Source organism: Anopheles maculipalpis, chromosome 3RL, assembly GCF_943734695.1.
Source record: "Anopheles maculipalpis chromosome 3RL, idAnoMacuDA_375_x, whole genome shotgun sequence".
NCBI classification, from domain to species: Eukaryota; Metazoa; Arthropoda; class Insecta; order Diptera; family Culicidae; genus Anopheles; species Anopheles maculipalpis.
This window is the reverse complement of record NC_064872.1, coordinates 31,260,765-31,276,214: the sequence shown is the minus strand read 5'-3', so window position 1 is coordinate 31,276,214 and position 15,450 is coordinate 31,260,765. Positions and strand designations below refer to the sequence as shown.

Sequence of the window (15,450 nt, the reverse complement as noted above, 5' to 3'; positions counted from 1 at the left end):
TGAGAATAACTCATCACCATCATCATCACCATCATGCTTGCCTGCTCTTTCAAAGAACATGTCGGCGTGACATGGCCCCGGTCAACAATAGAACTCCAGGTAACTCGATCCCTGGCTGCAGCTTCCCATCCATGTAGGCACCCGATCTCCGACAGGTCTCCCTTGACCTGATCCAGCAAACGAACTCGCTGTGCTCCCCGACGCCTAACATGCCCCAGCCATTGTATCCTGTCGGTCTTTGCCACCGTCAGGATGTCCGGTTCTCCATATAGCTCAGCAAGCTCGTGGATCATCCTTCTCATCCACACTCCGACGCTCCAACACGCTAAGAGCGTTTGCATCCTCCGCTCGGATGGTCCGTGGCCATATAGGACCACCGGGCGAATCAGTGTACGATATGTATATCTCACATTTCGTGCGGTCTGGAAGTCTTCTGGATCTCAGAAGACGGTGAAGACCGTAGAAGACACGATTCCCCTGCAAAATGCGTCTCCGGATTGCGCTGCTGATATCGTTATCCGAAGTTACCACAGTCCCAAGATAGCAGAACTCGTCTACCACCTCGAGGTTGTCGCCGTCGACTAACACGATGCTTTCCACTCGGGCTCTATCACGATCAGAGCCTCCAGCAAGCAGGTATTTCGTCTTCGTCGCATTGGTCATCAATCCAATTCTTGCTGCTTCACGTTTCAGTTGGGTATACGCCTCACACATCTTCGCTGTTGTCTAGCCAACGATATCATTTCATCCGCGAAGCCAAGAAATTGGAGCGACCGGTAGAGAACCGTGCCACGGATGTCGTTGTCTAGCCCCGCGCTTCGTATGACACCTTCCAAGGCTATATTGAATAGTAGACAGGAGAGTCTGTCACCCTGTCTCAGACCCCTGTGAGATTCGAACGATTCCGACAGCATGTTCGATACTCTCACTTTGCATACTGCATACTGCGATACTGCACCTCGTGGCCCTGATGGCCTTTAACAGCCGGATCAACTTTCCAGGAAAGTGGTGCCGCTGCATTATGTTCCATAGCTCATTCCGATCTATAGACTGGGTGAATGACGCCCAGTTTCCACTCCTCCGGTAATTCTTCCTGTTCCCAGATTCTCGTGATCAGCTTGTGCATTTCGACGGCAAGCCTCTCCGGTCCCATCTTGAAGAGTTCGGCCGCCAATCCATCACTACCAGCAGCCTTGTTGCTTTTAAGCTGCTTGATGGCGCTGGCAACCTCATCCAGAGATGGCTGAGGCACTTCGTCTTCTGCACTGTTGCTGTCGCTGATGTTGTTGCTGCTGTGTTGCTGGTGCTGTTGGCTTGTTCTGTTCCACCTTTCGATCACCTCGTCTGCCAGGAGATTTCCGTCTGCGTCCCGGCACATCGCGGTTTTAGGAGCAAATCCACTCCGTGCCTCTTTCAACCTCCTGTAAAACGAGCGGGCGTCCCCCGACTGAGAGAGCAGCTCCAGCAGCTTTTCATCTGACTCTTCGAAGCGGCACTTCTTGTCCTGGAAGAGCCGGGCGTCTCCTCAGTCGTTTGTAGTTTTCCACGTTCTGACGGGTTTCATGCTGAAGCATGAGGGCGCGTGCTGCATTTTTCTCGGATAGTGCACGAGTGCACACTTCGTCGAACCATTCCTTTCGCTGTCTGCGTGGTAAGCGGCCAATTTTAAGTTCGGCTGCGGTGCTGATGGCTCGTTCCACCATACGCCAGTGGTCTCCGAGGGGCAATGCGGGATTGCTGTCCTAGAGCGCTGCCCCGAGCGCTGCTGCATACCTCTCTGCCACATCAGCACGCCTCAGCCGACTCAGATTGAGCCTTGGGGTAGGCTTGCTCCGTTGGTTGTTGACCACGGAGTTTCTGGCGCAGCTTTACCATTACCAGGAAATGGTCCGAGTCGATGTTTGCGCCTCTGTACGTTTTCACGTCGATAATATCCGAGAAGTGCCTTCAGTCTATTAGAACGTAGTCGATTTGGGAATAGGTTTGTAGTGGTGATCTTCAGGTGTACCGGAACCGAGGTGCGTGCAAAGTTGATACTATCGAACAGATCTTTGTCAACCGAGTCTTGTTGCCTGCGATTTCACTGATCCTCTCTGCCTTAAGACATTTTTCTACTCGTTGTTCAGGTCGCTGTTGGAGTACTGCTCGGTGATGTGGTCACCGATGGCTAGGGTCCACATAGACCGTATAGAGAGAGTTCAAAGATCCTTCATAAGGTTTGCTGGCCACCAAATCCTTGCGCGCCGTCGCTCTGCATTTACTTGTTACGTGGACAGGTGTCGGCCGGTTGCGTGCAGTCCCTAGAATCACACCGATCTATTGCCCAATCCTCCTTCCTTGCCTCTCAACATCTCCATTGTGTTGATGCCCCATCGTGGGTCTTCTCGATTCCTTTCTATATACCTTCTCGTCCGCTCTTTGTTTCGTCCGCTGCAAACGGACGCAAAGATCCACATCATCCTTTCGTTCCCGCCTGCTTTCCTGTCTCTCAGACCCTATCGCAGAGCTCCTTTTTTAGCGGTTCTTCACTGAACCGCTTTTACTAGATTTAATTTTAATTTCGAAAAAACACTTATTCGAATATTTTTAGTTTCCAATTTCTTTAAAACATTAAACCGTCGTCAGCTTTGTCAAATTCATGGCTGTCTGCTTTTTGTATTAACGTAAAATACCACCAATTCGTATGGAACTGTTACTGCGTCTCGTCGACGGTGCAAGTGTTCGGTTCAAACAACCGAAATGCAGTGTGAAGCGTACTGTGTAGTTAAACATTTGCTCACTTCACACCAAAAATGACCTGCGAGCCATTCACTGAGGAGTGTTAAAAATGCATCAAATTTTCGGACGACAGTCGTACAAATACGGCATGTAAACAGGCATGGTTGCTTAAAAAGCAACGAGAAGCATGAGTTGCTGCCGCTAATCAAATTAACTGTGGACTGCAAACGAACAAACAATATTCTTCTCATCGTCCAACCCTGCCAGCGGGTGACGCTTTTGGCGAGGAAAGATTCCTGAACATTTGCAAGGACATCATGCTTACAACGTTACTATTGCGCAGCCGTTCAGCAGCTGAGAACTTCGTTTCGTGTGCGATCTCTTCGGATTCGCGCTTAAATCGCGTGTGACCTCCAGTCCACTAGTTCTTGAGGGGTTGTTCTGCAGTTGGCAGTAATTAAAGGAATCAAGTTTACAGCCTGACAACACATCACTAGGACAATTCGCTGATTACCGCACCCGTGGTACCGATGATGGGCGACTGCCACCGGGTTTGTGTTTGTTGTGTCGGTCTGGTGTCGAGTGCGAATGAAAGTGTGTCTGTCGCAGCAAATGGAACGGGATGATGAAGAAAAAGTTGAAGAAAAATGTAATATTCAGTTACACTTTGGTAATGAATTATCCATAACAATCTTAATGCTGTGGGGCTCGTCTAGAGCGGACTGCGTTAATATCTTGGCAATACGGAGCACGTCTTTGTCGTGCTGTAAATCAGTGGTAATGGTGATTCAATTTAAGTCCGGTTTCTTTAGAAAATTCATTTACACAATGTAGTGTTGCTAGTCCTTGTACTACTGCTGCAAGTACGCAATGCTTCCATTAATTTAATTGAAAAGCCTTAGGAAAAATTGAATCTTCAGAGCACATGCCTTTGATTGACAAGATATTTTTGTCATAATTTAATTGTAGAAGCCCATTTCCAATCAGACTATTGGTGTATAACTAATAAACCATTTTAATTTATTGAGGGCCCTCTTTGCGACATTTGCATTTTGTAATTTGGAGTCACTTTAATCGGTACGTTGAATAATTTATAGAAGCATTCAAAAGACTCGAAACGTCTGTTCAAAGTAATCTCGTAAATAGCCAAAACATATACCCTATCAGAGGAACAAACTTGGAACAGTTATGATAAGTACAGTGACTCAAACAAAAATCCGGACACTATGAAGTCGAACTATTGTTTGATCTCAAGGATAACTTTCTGAGCTCAGGACAGCACAATTATTTTTTTTTTCACTCATCTTTGAGTATACATTTTGACTGACCTTTCACAATAACAAAAAAAGTAGATTGAATATCGGTTGCCACATGGTCGAAATGGACAAAAGAGTTCGGAAAGCCACAAGCATGCTCATTGGCCACTTTGCAAAGTGATCTGTTACCCATTACCATTTTTCATGTTTGTTACCATTGTATACCCATTTTTCATGATATTGCTACTGTCAGATTTTCCGTTTGTCTTCCAAAAATCAGACGTTCTACCTTTCTCTCATTTCGGCCATTTGGAAACCGAATTTCGATCTGTTTTTTTTTGTGAGTGATTCATAGGAAAGTGTGCTCAAGGATGAGTGAAAAAAGAATCATGATTGTCCGGCCTGATTGTTGATGAAAAAGTCCTCAGAGTCAAGCAGTTTTTAGTTTTAAAGATGTCCGGATTTCTGTTTTAATCACTGTATCTAATATTATGTGAGCCTTGTGCTATGCTTTACCGATTTTTCCGTTCAAATAATGTTGGCCGATGGTAACGAGTATGCCAAAAATTTTTTAGAGACGAGTTGTAAAACTTTTCTGCTAATATTAAAATTGCTGAAGGAATTCTCATAATTGTTTATCGTTGAATTAAAATATCATATTCGATATTCCCTTCCATTTTATCACACTAACCCTGTGCAAAGTTACCGACCTCGACTAATGTTGCGCTTCGTATCTCAGAAGGGTCTCGCCACAGGTTCACCACTGGCGTGATACCGAAAGCTACGGGTGCTCATTGTTGGTATTTGTTTCGATAATGATTAGTTGTGTTGGTTTGCACACATTAGGGCGTCCTCAATTCGCCGCTGTCTGTACAATGTCTCAGGTACCGAGACGCGGATCGGTATTTATCATTATCAGTATGCTTTTTTCCACCCTTCAACGCATACAAATTCACTTGCCGAGTTCTGTTCCGATTTTCGTCATTGCTTACCACCCAGTCGGTGAGGTTTGGTGGTGGTTTTCAGGTTTCGCTTTTGTTGTCGTCAGTTGTCGCGACCATGTGACTGATTTACGATGTGAAGCTTTAACCCACGGAGAGATGGTCTGGTCATTTATTGGGTGTGATTGAGTTGCGAAGCAGGGCAACGCCATTTAAAGTAATTGCTTTGGCAAATGTTTTGCTGTGGAACCGTCTAGCTATTAGCGCATAGAAGTGGTTGGTATTTATTAATGGTTATTTTTATTTCTAATTCTTCTACAGAATCATATCATACCCGCACAGTGGAGCGTACCGTCAGTGCCATCGCGGAAACAAATGATGTGGTGTATTCGGTCGAAAAGAAAACGGCGCAAGTGAATTTGCTCATTATAAACTGATATCCCGCGTACCTAATCGATTCCAGTGTATGCAACAGGCTGTGATAGGAAGTAATACAAACAGAAAAGTTGTATGCTTAATCTTACAGCATTAACCTAGTGCCACATCGAATGTGTACTGTATTCCACCGTTTCGTAAGGCTGTTTGTTTATTGTTTTATATTGTGAAGGAGCGCTAGCGAATGATATTTGATAAACCGGAACCACGTGTTAACAGTAGTAGACAGAATGTGTAATTGCTGCAAATGGTAAGTTTTTAAGCAAAGTCTTCTTTTAGTTTATATATGTTAATTTATAATCAATTATGACGGAACAATGCTGTGCTGTGTTCTAGTTTATATTTGTTGTATTTATATTGTTTTTCTCGTACAATTTCATTTAATGTACAAATATGCATTTATTATTTATTTTGTACTTTTTAAAGGTTTTTCTATATTATTATTCATTATTTTATTTTCTATATTGCAGTATTTTTAGTTGCTGGGAAGACTTTTATTGGAATTGTATCGAGGAGAAATTCTGTTTCGATGAATCGTTGGGTGAGTGGCTTTCTGGTTTTGTACATTGTACATTTTATTATTTAATAGGTTTAGTCCATTTATGTTTATAAGCATCACTTCTTCCCATCTTTTCATATGTTCCTCCCTTATCTTTTTCAATCAGTTTATAAATGCTTGCTTTCATTAGGAACGGCTACTAAATGGTTGTCTCCTGTCCTTCCTTTGGCACAAGTATCGTATTGACAATATTTATTAGCGTTATTCAATTCACGGTGCGCAAATAAATGTTAACTTAATTTGGTATATCCTTTCACTGCCTAGTCAGGCAATATAACTCTATTTTCGATCAGTGGCAGCTTTTTTTTCCTGTGTGTGCAGTGGATAGTAGTAATCCAGCACTTTTATTTTTTTTCGATACATTCTTTATAGCAAAGCTGACCACACTGCTAGGCACCGGTTCGCTGGAATGCATTTCTATACTTTGCATTTCCTGCAGCATAGCTAGCGAATGCTAAAAATAAAAATATGTAGCTAATAAAATCGTCTTGCTGAGTGGGATCGTATTGGTGGTGGGAAGGGAAAAGCAAAAAAAAAAAAATCTTCGGAAGCGGAACCCACTCAGTTACGAAATTACGTTATCGAAACATTGTCCCACCGCGAACGTATATTGCCAGCAGGCTTGACAGTATTTGTAGCAATGGTTTTTTTTAGTAAGGAGGGTTAGGCGCGAGCCACTCTTTGAAAAATGTATGTTGAGATACATTCGAAAAAAAAAAATAAAGAGAAAACTACAAATATTGCCAGCCTACCGAAAATTATCGATTGATGACAAAATTGATCGAAACGCGTATGCTCGTGTGCTAACGCACACGGTGGTCTGTATCGAGTTTCGCAACGAACGAACGAGATACGGTTTGCTTGAGTGCACTGGGCGTTGTTAGCTGCCTCGAGCGCTGGTCGGTTGAGAGTTCGTTGTGTGCGGTAAGCTTGGTACCCGGTCGCAGTGTACCTTTGGGAATTTTTTGCGAAAGCTTTACGGATGAGCTACGGAACATTGTAAAGTTTGTTTAAGTGAGAGTTGAAAATGATAAAATATATAGCTTGCAATCTAAATCACGATAAACCACCTCTAGTACAGACTAAGCAGAAAACATTAATTTATTTGGCCTGAACAAAGTACTTTTGTGTTAAGTGTGTATAATTTAATAACACTAATAAATTTACAGCAATTTTTTTGTTGTTTTTTTCAAAAGCAATTTAAACAAATAGAAAAAGAAAACATCAGAACGTTATTTCAATCGATTTAAATTGTGTACTAAAAGCCGCGCGGCTATCGAATGCGCCTAAAAGTATGCAATCGAATGTGCTGGTTTTAGTACCAAGCGGTATCACGATCGTTTGAAATAGAAATAATTTCGATACGCATAAAAATATAATTCTTATCGCTTATCAATCCATTGCAGTTGAGTGAGAAAAGCGATCAGCACCGGTATATTTCGGTCGGATCGATTAAAGGCCACCACTAGCATTTGATGTAGATATACCGAAAAACTCAACGGCTCCATATGCCAGCCAGCAGTGTCTGGCATGCGATGATCGTTCGTTGTGTGGTGCGTGGGATTGTGTTCCAATCGGGGAAGTCATATTTCCTACTGACTGAACTGTTGATATTTTTTGAATTCATCGTACCACTGCACCGCTCCGTGGTCCGCGGCATTGCACTCTTCGCATGCAGTTTATCAAACATTCACGTTTGATGTGCTTGGCAGCTTTGTTTTGTCTATTATTGTTTTCGCGTAGCTTCCTATTGCGGTACCACCGCCACAACTGTCTGGGGCACAATCGACGGCACAAGCACACACACTAAGCATGATGCGTTTCCCGGCATCACAACTGCACCTGCACTGCCCCGCGTATGTGTGCAACGAAATTTTCAACCGATCAATGCTGTTGATATTTAATTTTGCACCGAATTTCGTGGCCAGTCAGCGGTACCGAGCATATTTTCGGTATTTTCTCTATGCGCTCTATGCTTCGGTTTTTGGTGTTGCAAACGTTTCGCTTCCCGGGTTAGCCTGTTTCCCCGTTGTACACGCTGGTTGAACCGTACAACGATAATTGAACTGATAATTAATTTCGCCCCGTACCCGGTACAGCAGCATGATCGAAAGTGTGTGTGTGTGTGTGTGAGTGCCAAAGGTGCTGTGCATCGGTGGTGCATACACGATGATAGCAATACGGTACGGAATCCTTCCACTTGCCTTGTGTCACACGCCCGTGCTCGTTTTCTCTTTTACAGGCGCTTTAAACACAACGGTGTGCGGATTGGCATAGATATAGCCGTATCCCGTTTTCTCGGGTTAGTGGTAATGATTTTATTAATTTCTGTCAAGGCCTTTACCGCTACTGGAAATGACTCGGGCTAGCTTGCCATTCGAGCGAACGAGAAACGGAAGCTAGCGAACGAAAACACTTGGGAGGAGTGGTTTTTCCACCGGTGGTTTTTAGGATAAATTTGCTCTACTCTTTCTTTGCCACATTTTGGTTCAATGGTTTTGAAAATTTGGAACATATTTGGTTCTTTGCTTCGCTACGCTTGATATGCATATTTTAGTAACTTTAATCATGTTTTAAAGTTCCTGTTGAAATTACACAATTGGGATAGCTATTTGTCACAGAGTTTATTGTTAATTTTGTGATTCATACTTACTGTTATAATAGATATTTTATCAGTAAAAAACAATAGTTTTCAACATTGTATTTTTGAAGCTCTAAGTGGCGCCAGTTTGAATCGGCAGGACATGGGCTCAAATCCCATCCGGTTCGTTCCTCCGTAGTGAGTACTACTCAATCCAACTACTTGGTATTGGCAAGTCTAGTAAGCCATTCGATGGCCCGCATGACCTCTAAAAAAAAAAAGTTTATGCCAATAAGGCATTGTGCTGTAATGATAGATGTAAATAAAATGAAGAAAAAATACTAATAATTTTTTAAAAATATAAAGCCCAACTTCGAGAGGAAATTGTCATGCAAAAAGAAAGCAAATATCTTGAAAATAAATATAAAACTTTTCTTAATTTTAAGCCCTAAATTATTTCAGGATTATCATGATAACTCGAATTTTTCCTGTGTCCATTCGATAGAATAAAGTGAGCAAATAAACACCCAAACGCATCCAGAAAGTCATTCGAATCGGCCAATCGATTGATTTTCCTTCCCCAACTTCTCCATTTGTGTTTGTGGACGAATTTTCCGTCGGGTGGAAAATTGATTTCTATCCTATCGCCTCCAGATGTGTGTGTGTCTATGTGATGTCGGTCGCTTGGCTTTAATGTTGGGCTAAAATATGAACCCTTCACGCAGCCATAGCAAAGTCATTCAAGAGCCAAAAAGGGGTTCGTTCGTTTGTTTTATTTTCGTTTCGGCTAAATAAATGAGAACATTAGCAAGCGCATGTGGCGGTGGCGGCCGGCGGTCAAGCCGCTATCAAGGAACTGGCAGCAATTCTTCTTTGCCCAACTATCCCTGTTGCAACCACAGAATCGTGTCATGGAGTGTCGTGCGAAGGGTGAGGAGGGGAAAAGGGACGATCGACTAGCGTAAAACGGGCGAAAAACGTCCCCGAAGGACGAATGGGACGAAAGTGGAGATAATTATTTCGCTGCGGTGGCTTTCAATTAGGAGCAGAATCTGGTGCAAGCTTCCGTAGAAAAATTGAGCATCAGCTTCAGCATTTTCGAAGAACGTATCGAACAAGACGATGGCGCAGTTTAAAAAAAAACCCTCAGCTCAGGCTTGTGGGCAAAAGAAAATTGTTCATGTGCTCGGTTTTGCTCCAAAAGTTCCACCACGACAAGATAGAATCGAACGGTAAGATGCACTCTCTGTGCTTACCAAATGGACTTACCACCCGTTTGGAGAGTTTGGAAAGCATTTAAGAAAGCGTAATTACATTCGTATCACGTAATTAAGTAAGAAGAATGACCAGCACAGCTGGACAAATCGAAGAAGGCAAGGGATTAAGATAGCTAAGTCCACCACCGTAGGAACAATATTTATCAAACTGTCACCATAATAGTACACGTCGATACCAAACCTCAGTAATGTATGAAATGCCTAATGCAAGTTTTGTTTTGTATACCGTTTCGGTTCTATTTAGTTAACTACGATCCGGATGAGGATGAGCATGCGGCCAAGAACAAGAACAAAAACGGTTACTACGGTAGTCCGTCGGGCGACTCTGGAGAGAACAACAATGCACCGATCTGCCGGCAGCCGGGTGTTTCGTCTGGAGCAAGCATTACCCGCAATATGTCGATGAGGTAAGATGAGGGCTTTTGAAGGCTTTAAGGGGTTATTTTTACATTATAGTTTTATTATAAAATTGAGTAGCATTCGGATGCATGAAAACAGCTACAGGATAACTCAAAACATTTAACTTTAACAATTTTCTCAAATAATACATCCAATAAGCACGCTACAAAATGTATTGTGTACCTTGTCCATAAGTGTCGAAGGATATGATTGTCCAGGATAATAAACCCAGGTTAGAACGTTTTAAACGATAAAATCGTCAGGTGCTAAGTCGTTCTACGATTATGTCCGGTCCTCAGGATGTGTCAAGCGATCTCCAATCACTGCAATAGCACTATCACTACCTCGAATTTTATAAACTACAACAATTAAAAAAAGATTGATAATTATAAAAGTACTTGACAATAGGGTCATGAAACTGTGGGAAAGGTATTTGAGCAATGCTGTCTAGGAATCTACTGTGAAGATATTTGTGTTCTAAAACATGTCTATTGAAGCTTTAAACTCACCTTTATTTCTCCTGAATGTCTGTACTATATTTATAAAATAAATACAACGTTATTCCCTTCCTTTTGCTACTTTGCCACAGTTCCAAAATACACGAGGACGACTTGCGCCGCGAAATCCAAACGAACGTTCCAATGCTCGCACCGGAAGTGATGGCCATCTTTGCTAATTCGCAAATTTTCCAGTCCAGCGCACCACCGAAGCAGCAAACGTCAAAAGCGACCTCACCGGCGTCGGTGAAGTTTGCCATTTCCGATTCCGGTTCACCGATCGAGGTGACACCGGTGGCGTCTACTGCCGCGGGCAAGCGGTCCACCGATGAAGCCACGTCGCACGAGGATGGTGGTACCGGTGGCCGTGAACTAAGCTCCGATAAGCTACTGCAGCGGCTCGAAGGTAACTAGAAGTTTCAAAACTGCATGTCGAAACTGTCTCATCCACCTGATTGACCCCCCCTCGATCACACAACTGGTGTTGGGGGGGAAAAAACGGGAGAACGAAACATGAACAAACAAAATCAAAAAAATAATCGACCATCATACATAGAAGCTTCACCTGTGAGCGAGGCCCCATGCCCCATGATGGAAAGCGGGTGACATATTTGTACAAAAGCGGCTCACACCACTCTCTTTCACAAAAACACAGAGCAAACACGTGCACCGAACCCACACCGCAGAGAACCGGGAGTGGGGAGGGGGAACAGTCGGGAAAAGTTTCATCCGTCGTCGTATCAGGGTCACAAAGCGTCTTGCTTGTCGAGCGTCGCACATAAAGTTTAACGAGTTTGAATGGCTAGTCAAATAGTTCGGCAGTGGTCGATAGAATGTTTGGTACAGTTATGCTACGGGGGACAAAGAGGGGACAGGGTCGGGAACAGGAACCGGGCTTTGTGACGAGCAGTAGACAAAACCGCCGTAACCGTTATGAGGTCACATATTTTGTATAAGTAATATCTAATCGCATGCTAACTAATGTACAACTAGTATTAAATGTGAGTCCTGGATTTCCAACCTCGATACAATGTATTGTTAGCCATATAACAAAGACAAAATCCGGACTTGCATGATGAGGCAATGATACGTTGAATGATGCAGCAAACATGCAAGCCAACCTGGAGAGCATCGAGATCTCTCATGCAACTACTAGACACTGCAATACTGCATGAGCTTCACCATTTCTTTCTCTAACATCGATAATGTGTACACTAACCCGGCACGGTCATGAACTTTGGGCTGTAGGCATCTTTACTACTAGTTGTGTGGTGTCATCTTATGGGTATATGGGTATAATTGGAGGAAATTCGGAAAAAAGGAATGGTGCAATTTGGCTACGGGAACAGGTAAGTGTTACCCCGGCCCCTACAAAAGTTCGATAGCTGCAATTGGCTTTGGTTGGTTCATACTTTAATCTCCTGTAACCTATTGCTATCATCCAATTAACAGGTGTATGTGCTTTTGCTGTTCGTGGTAGTGTTAATTATGTTTATAGGTTTGTTATGTTTATAGGTAGTAATTTTCCTTTTTTGCTTCGATTTGCCTATAGCTGCTTAACTACAATCTGAAGTCAAACACGTTTTTCATTTTTTAGCTACAAATTTAAAAAATAGTATATTATTTCTAGTAATCTGCTTCTTGGGCCCTATACCCTCGGGAAGTCTTGGCCTTGGGCTGTCTTTACTGGCTTCTATGTCTTCAAGAACTGCTTCGGGTCTTCGATGAGCATATTCCCGATTAGTGGCCTCTGAAACCATGCATTCGACAAGGGAGGAGTTGCTATATGCAACTCGGCAACTAAAGTTCTGTCCCATGACTATCAGGGCAAAAGAGGAAAATATAGAGGATTTTCTGGATCAAACAGGATTCTCCATGGATTCAAGAATCCCCAAGGATAAAGATAAATTCTGGATGTATATCTTTGACTACCATTTTTTCAATTGTAAAGAGCCTTTCCTGGGCTTATTGAATTTTTATCTTATTATGACAAATTTGAAATACTTCCTAATATCTTAAACACATATCCTTACTGATATGATCAACTACTACCAGTTTTAATTGTGTAGGCTACTAACCAAAAGTCTACTCGTCGTAACGGCTGTCAAGCTTGTTCCTTAAGATATCCTCGTTGCTGAGCTTTGCATTGCTTTATTATTTAACTTTTTTGAAATTATTTTCCTTTCTTTCGTAAAACTTTTAGTTAAACTTAAACTTTATTTCATTAAACTTTTTATTCTTTTAGTCTTCATTTAACAATCTTTTATCTTTTTCTTATCTATTTTAGAATGCTTACCTATCAAACCATATTATTAGCATTTCATATGATCTCTGTTGTACTTTTTCGGTTGCTTTATAAATCATCGTGTACTATAAGTAAGCTAGAAATGTGAAGCACGCATACATTCATGCACACACACACTCTCCCATACACACATCAATACACAGCAAGCTCCTACCAGTCATGGTTTTATCTGCAAAAGGGCTTTCAAGAAGACTTCCACCAGACGAACTTTTTTTTATCAACCGTATATATCATTAACGTACTATGGGGTGCTTTTATTGCAGGTACCACCAATGGCAGCATGTCAGACGAACGTGACAACCGTGTCGTCGTTATTCCAGCTATCGTTGAGGAGGAAGATACATCCGACGAGCAGCAGGAGGTTGTGTTGCGACCACCGCGCAACTTCTCCGAACTTAGCCTATCAAAGTCGAATGCGAACAACAAGATTGGCCTTCTGCCGGCAGAATTGCCATACTTTTCGATCCGTCCGGCCAGTGAGAATGATATCTTTACAATATCGTCTGGGGCTGGTGGTGGCGGCACTGGTGGCAGTGGAGGAGCAGGAGGTGTCGGAGGTAGTGCGTACAACTCCATCAGTATGACACCCGAGGTTCCGGCTATCTCGTATTCGAACCTGCCGAAGAACTACCTAGAGACGCCCGTCATAGAGAAGTACCGTGAATCGGTCAGCCTTTACTCGATCCAAACGGCCGGTATTAACAGACAGTCGCAGACGGACGATCTTTCCATGCCGCGGTACTATGGCAAATCGGATCTGTTTGTGTCGGGAATCGATCGTGCTAATAGTCGAAGTGCTGATGCGGTGGAGATGGGACGCTCGGATGACGGGAGTGGTTCACTGTCGCTTAGTAGCAGCTCGTTGGCAAAGGGTCGCTCCAGAAACGTGGAACGCAGCAAGCGATTGATGAATCTGAGGACGGCACTGCCTCCGTTGAATTTGGGACTCGTGCGTGGCAGTTCGGCATCAAATTTGCGCGATCGGCGGGAGGATCGCGAATCACGCGAGCGTGACAAATCGGTCAAGAGTAAGGATGGACTGCGTGTTTAGCGCATCGTTTGCTGGCTACAGTTACTTAAAACAGAAGAAGGAAAAACCTACGAGTGCCAAGATACAGTATACCTGGAGGTGTGTTTCACCATCCGAAAATTGATTGTTGCTAGAAACTAGAATTTAGTTGTTTTATTACTTTTTTTTTTAAATTCGTTTGTTGTCGGTGTTTTAGCGAAAGGTGCGAAAGTTAAACTGATTTGTTATGAATTGTTCAATTGATTTTTCCCATTTTTTGGGGCGAATATGAACGAATGAGAATTCCACAGCTACAATTGTAAGATACATTTCATCAAATGCTGGTATTAAATACTACTTACGGTATAATATTAAAAAGCGAAAAAGGAACCTTTATTTCAAATTTGTTTCTGTACTGAATTTTTTGAGAATAATTATGTCATTCTTGTAGCTTTAGCAGACGGTGAATAGTAGACGCATTATATCACAATCGCCATACTGATTTTACTGATCGATCGACTATTGATCTTATTAAAGGTTTTTATAAAGGAAACAGAAATTGCTGAGACGGCCGAAGGCAGGATCAACTCGAAAAACAGCGGTTAGCTACGGCTTTTGGAAGCCTGCAATGGAATATAGTGGACATAAAAGAACATAGAACTCCCTACCCATGTATAAACCTGTAGGCTACGCACTTACCCGTATTATTTTACATTATCGAATGAAAAATTCTGTATGATTCTTGAATACTTATTTCGCATCACAATTGAAAATATTTGTCTAAGAACCTAAAAGCAGTTTACAAAACAACGATATGGTAAAAAATGGCTACGCCAAGTGTTGTAAAGTTATCAAACGATGTTGTATGTATGTGCTGATTGAATTTTCCTGCAAAATCAACTTCATTTTTTTCTTTGGTGCTGGCACCTCGAGAGTCAATTCAGAATTCTTTTATACAAGCATTCGTCCCTGGCTTCTGTAGGGATTTGAAACCGCTCCCGTTTTGTTAGTAACAGGCCCATTTCCCAAGTGCTTGCAGGCAACCCTTTCAAATTGAATTTGGAATTTACGCAAAATAAAGAAAACGTAAAACACATGCCACTTCATTAGTGTTAAATAGTAGAAAACTGTGATCACGAAGAGATGATAAAGCTTACAAAGAAGAGATGAAACAATTGCTCGTGATAAAATAAATAAGATTTTTTCGCGGCATACATATTTGAAATGAAATATTCCTGGACATTGTGATAGCATTTTCACTGGGGTATAAATTGACAGCAGCGCGTGACAGCAATGGAAAACCGAAGTTGCCCGAAGCAGACACGAATGTGTTATCGACGATACACTTCGTTAAGTTTTGCTTGGAGATTGTAATGTAATTTAACCTGAAATATATCGAAACCTTCGATTAATTTATTATTTTCAACTATGGAAAATATGTTAAAATATTTTAAAACAATTAAGTACTCTATT

At 42.3% G+C, this 15,450-nt stretch overlaps 2 protein-coding genes across 2 annotated transcripts in view; both read left to right on the top strand.

Moving 5' to 3' along the window:
- LOC126565568 (protein JTB) overlaps positions 1–15,450 on the top strand; it is a 137,323-nt gene that overhangs the window by 107,178 nt on the left and 14,695 nt on the right. The gene's annotated exons all lie outside the window — the stretch shown is intronic.
- LOC126564680 (uncharacterized) lies at positions 5,532–14,019 on the top strand. The gene is made up of 5 exons (XM_050221767.1): positions 5,532–5,600; positions 5,821–5,891; positions 10,012–10,174; positions 10,756–11,069; positions 13,232–14,019. The coding sequence occupies exons 1-5, from the start codon at positions 5,581–5,583 to the stop codon at positions 14,017–14,019; spliced, it is 1,356 nt and encodes a 451-aa protein (XP_050077724.1). The 5' UTR covers positions 5,532–5,580.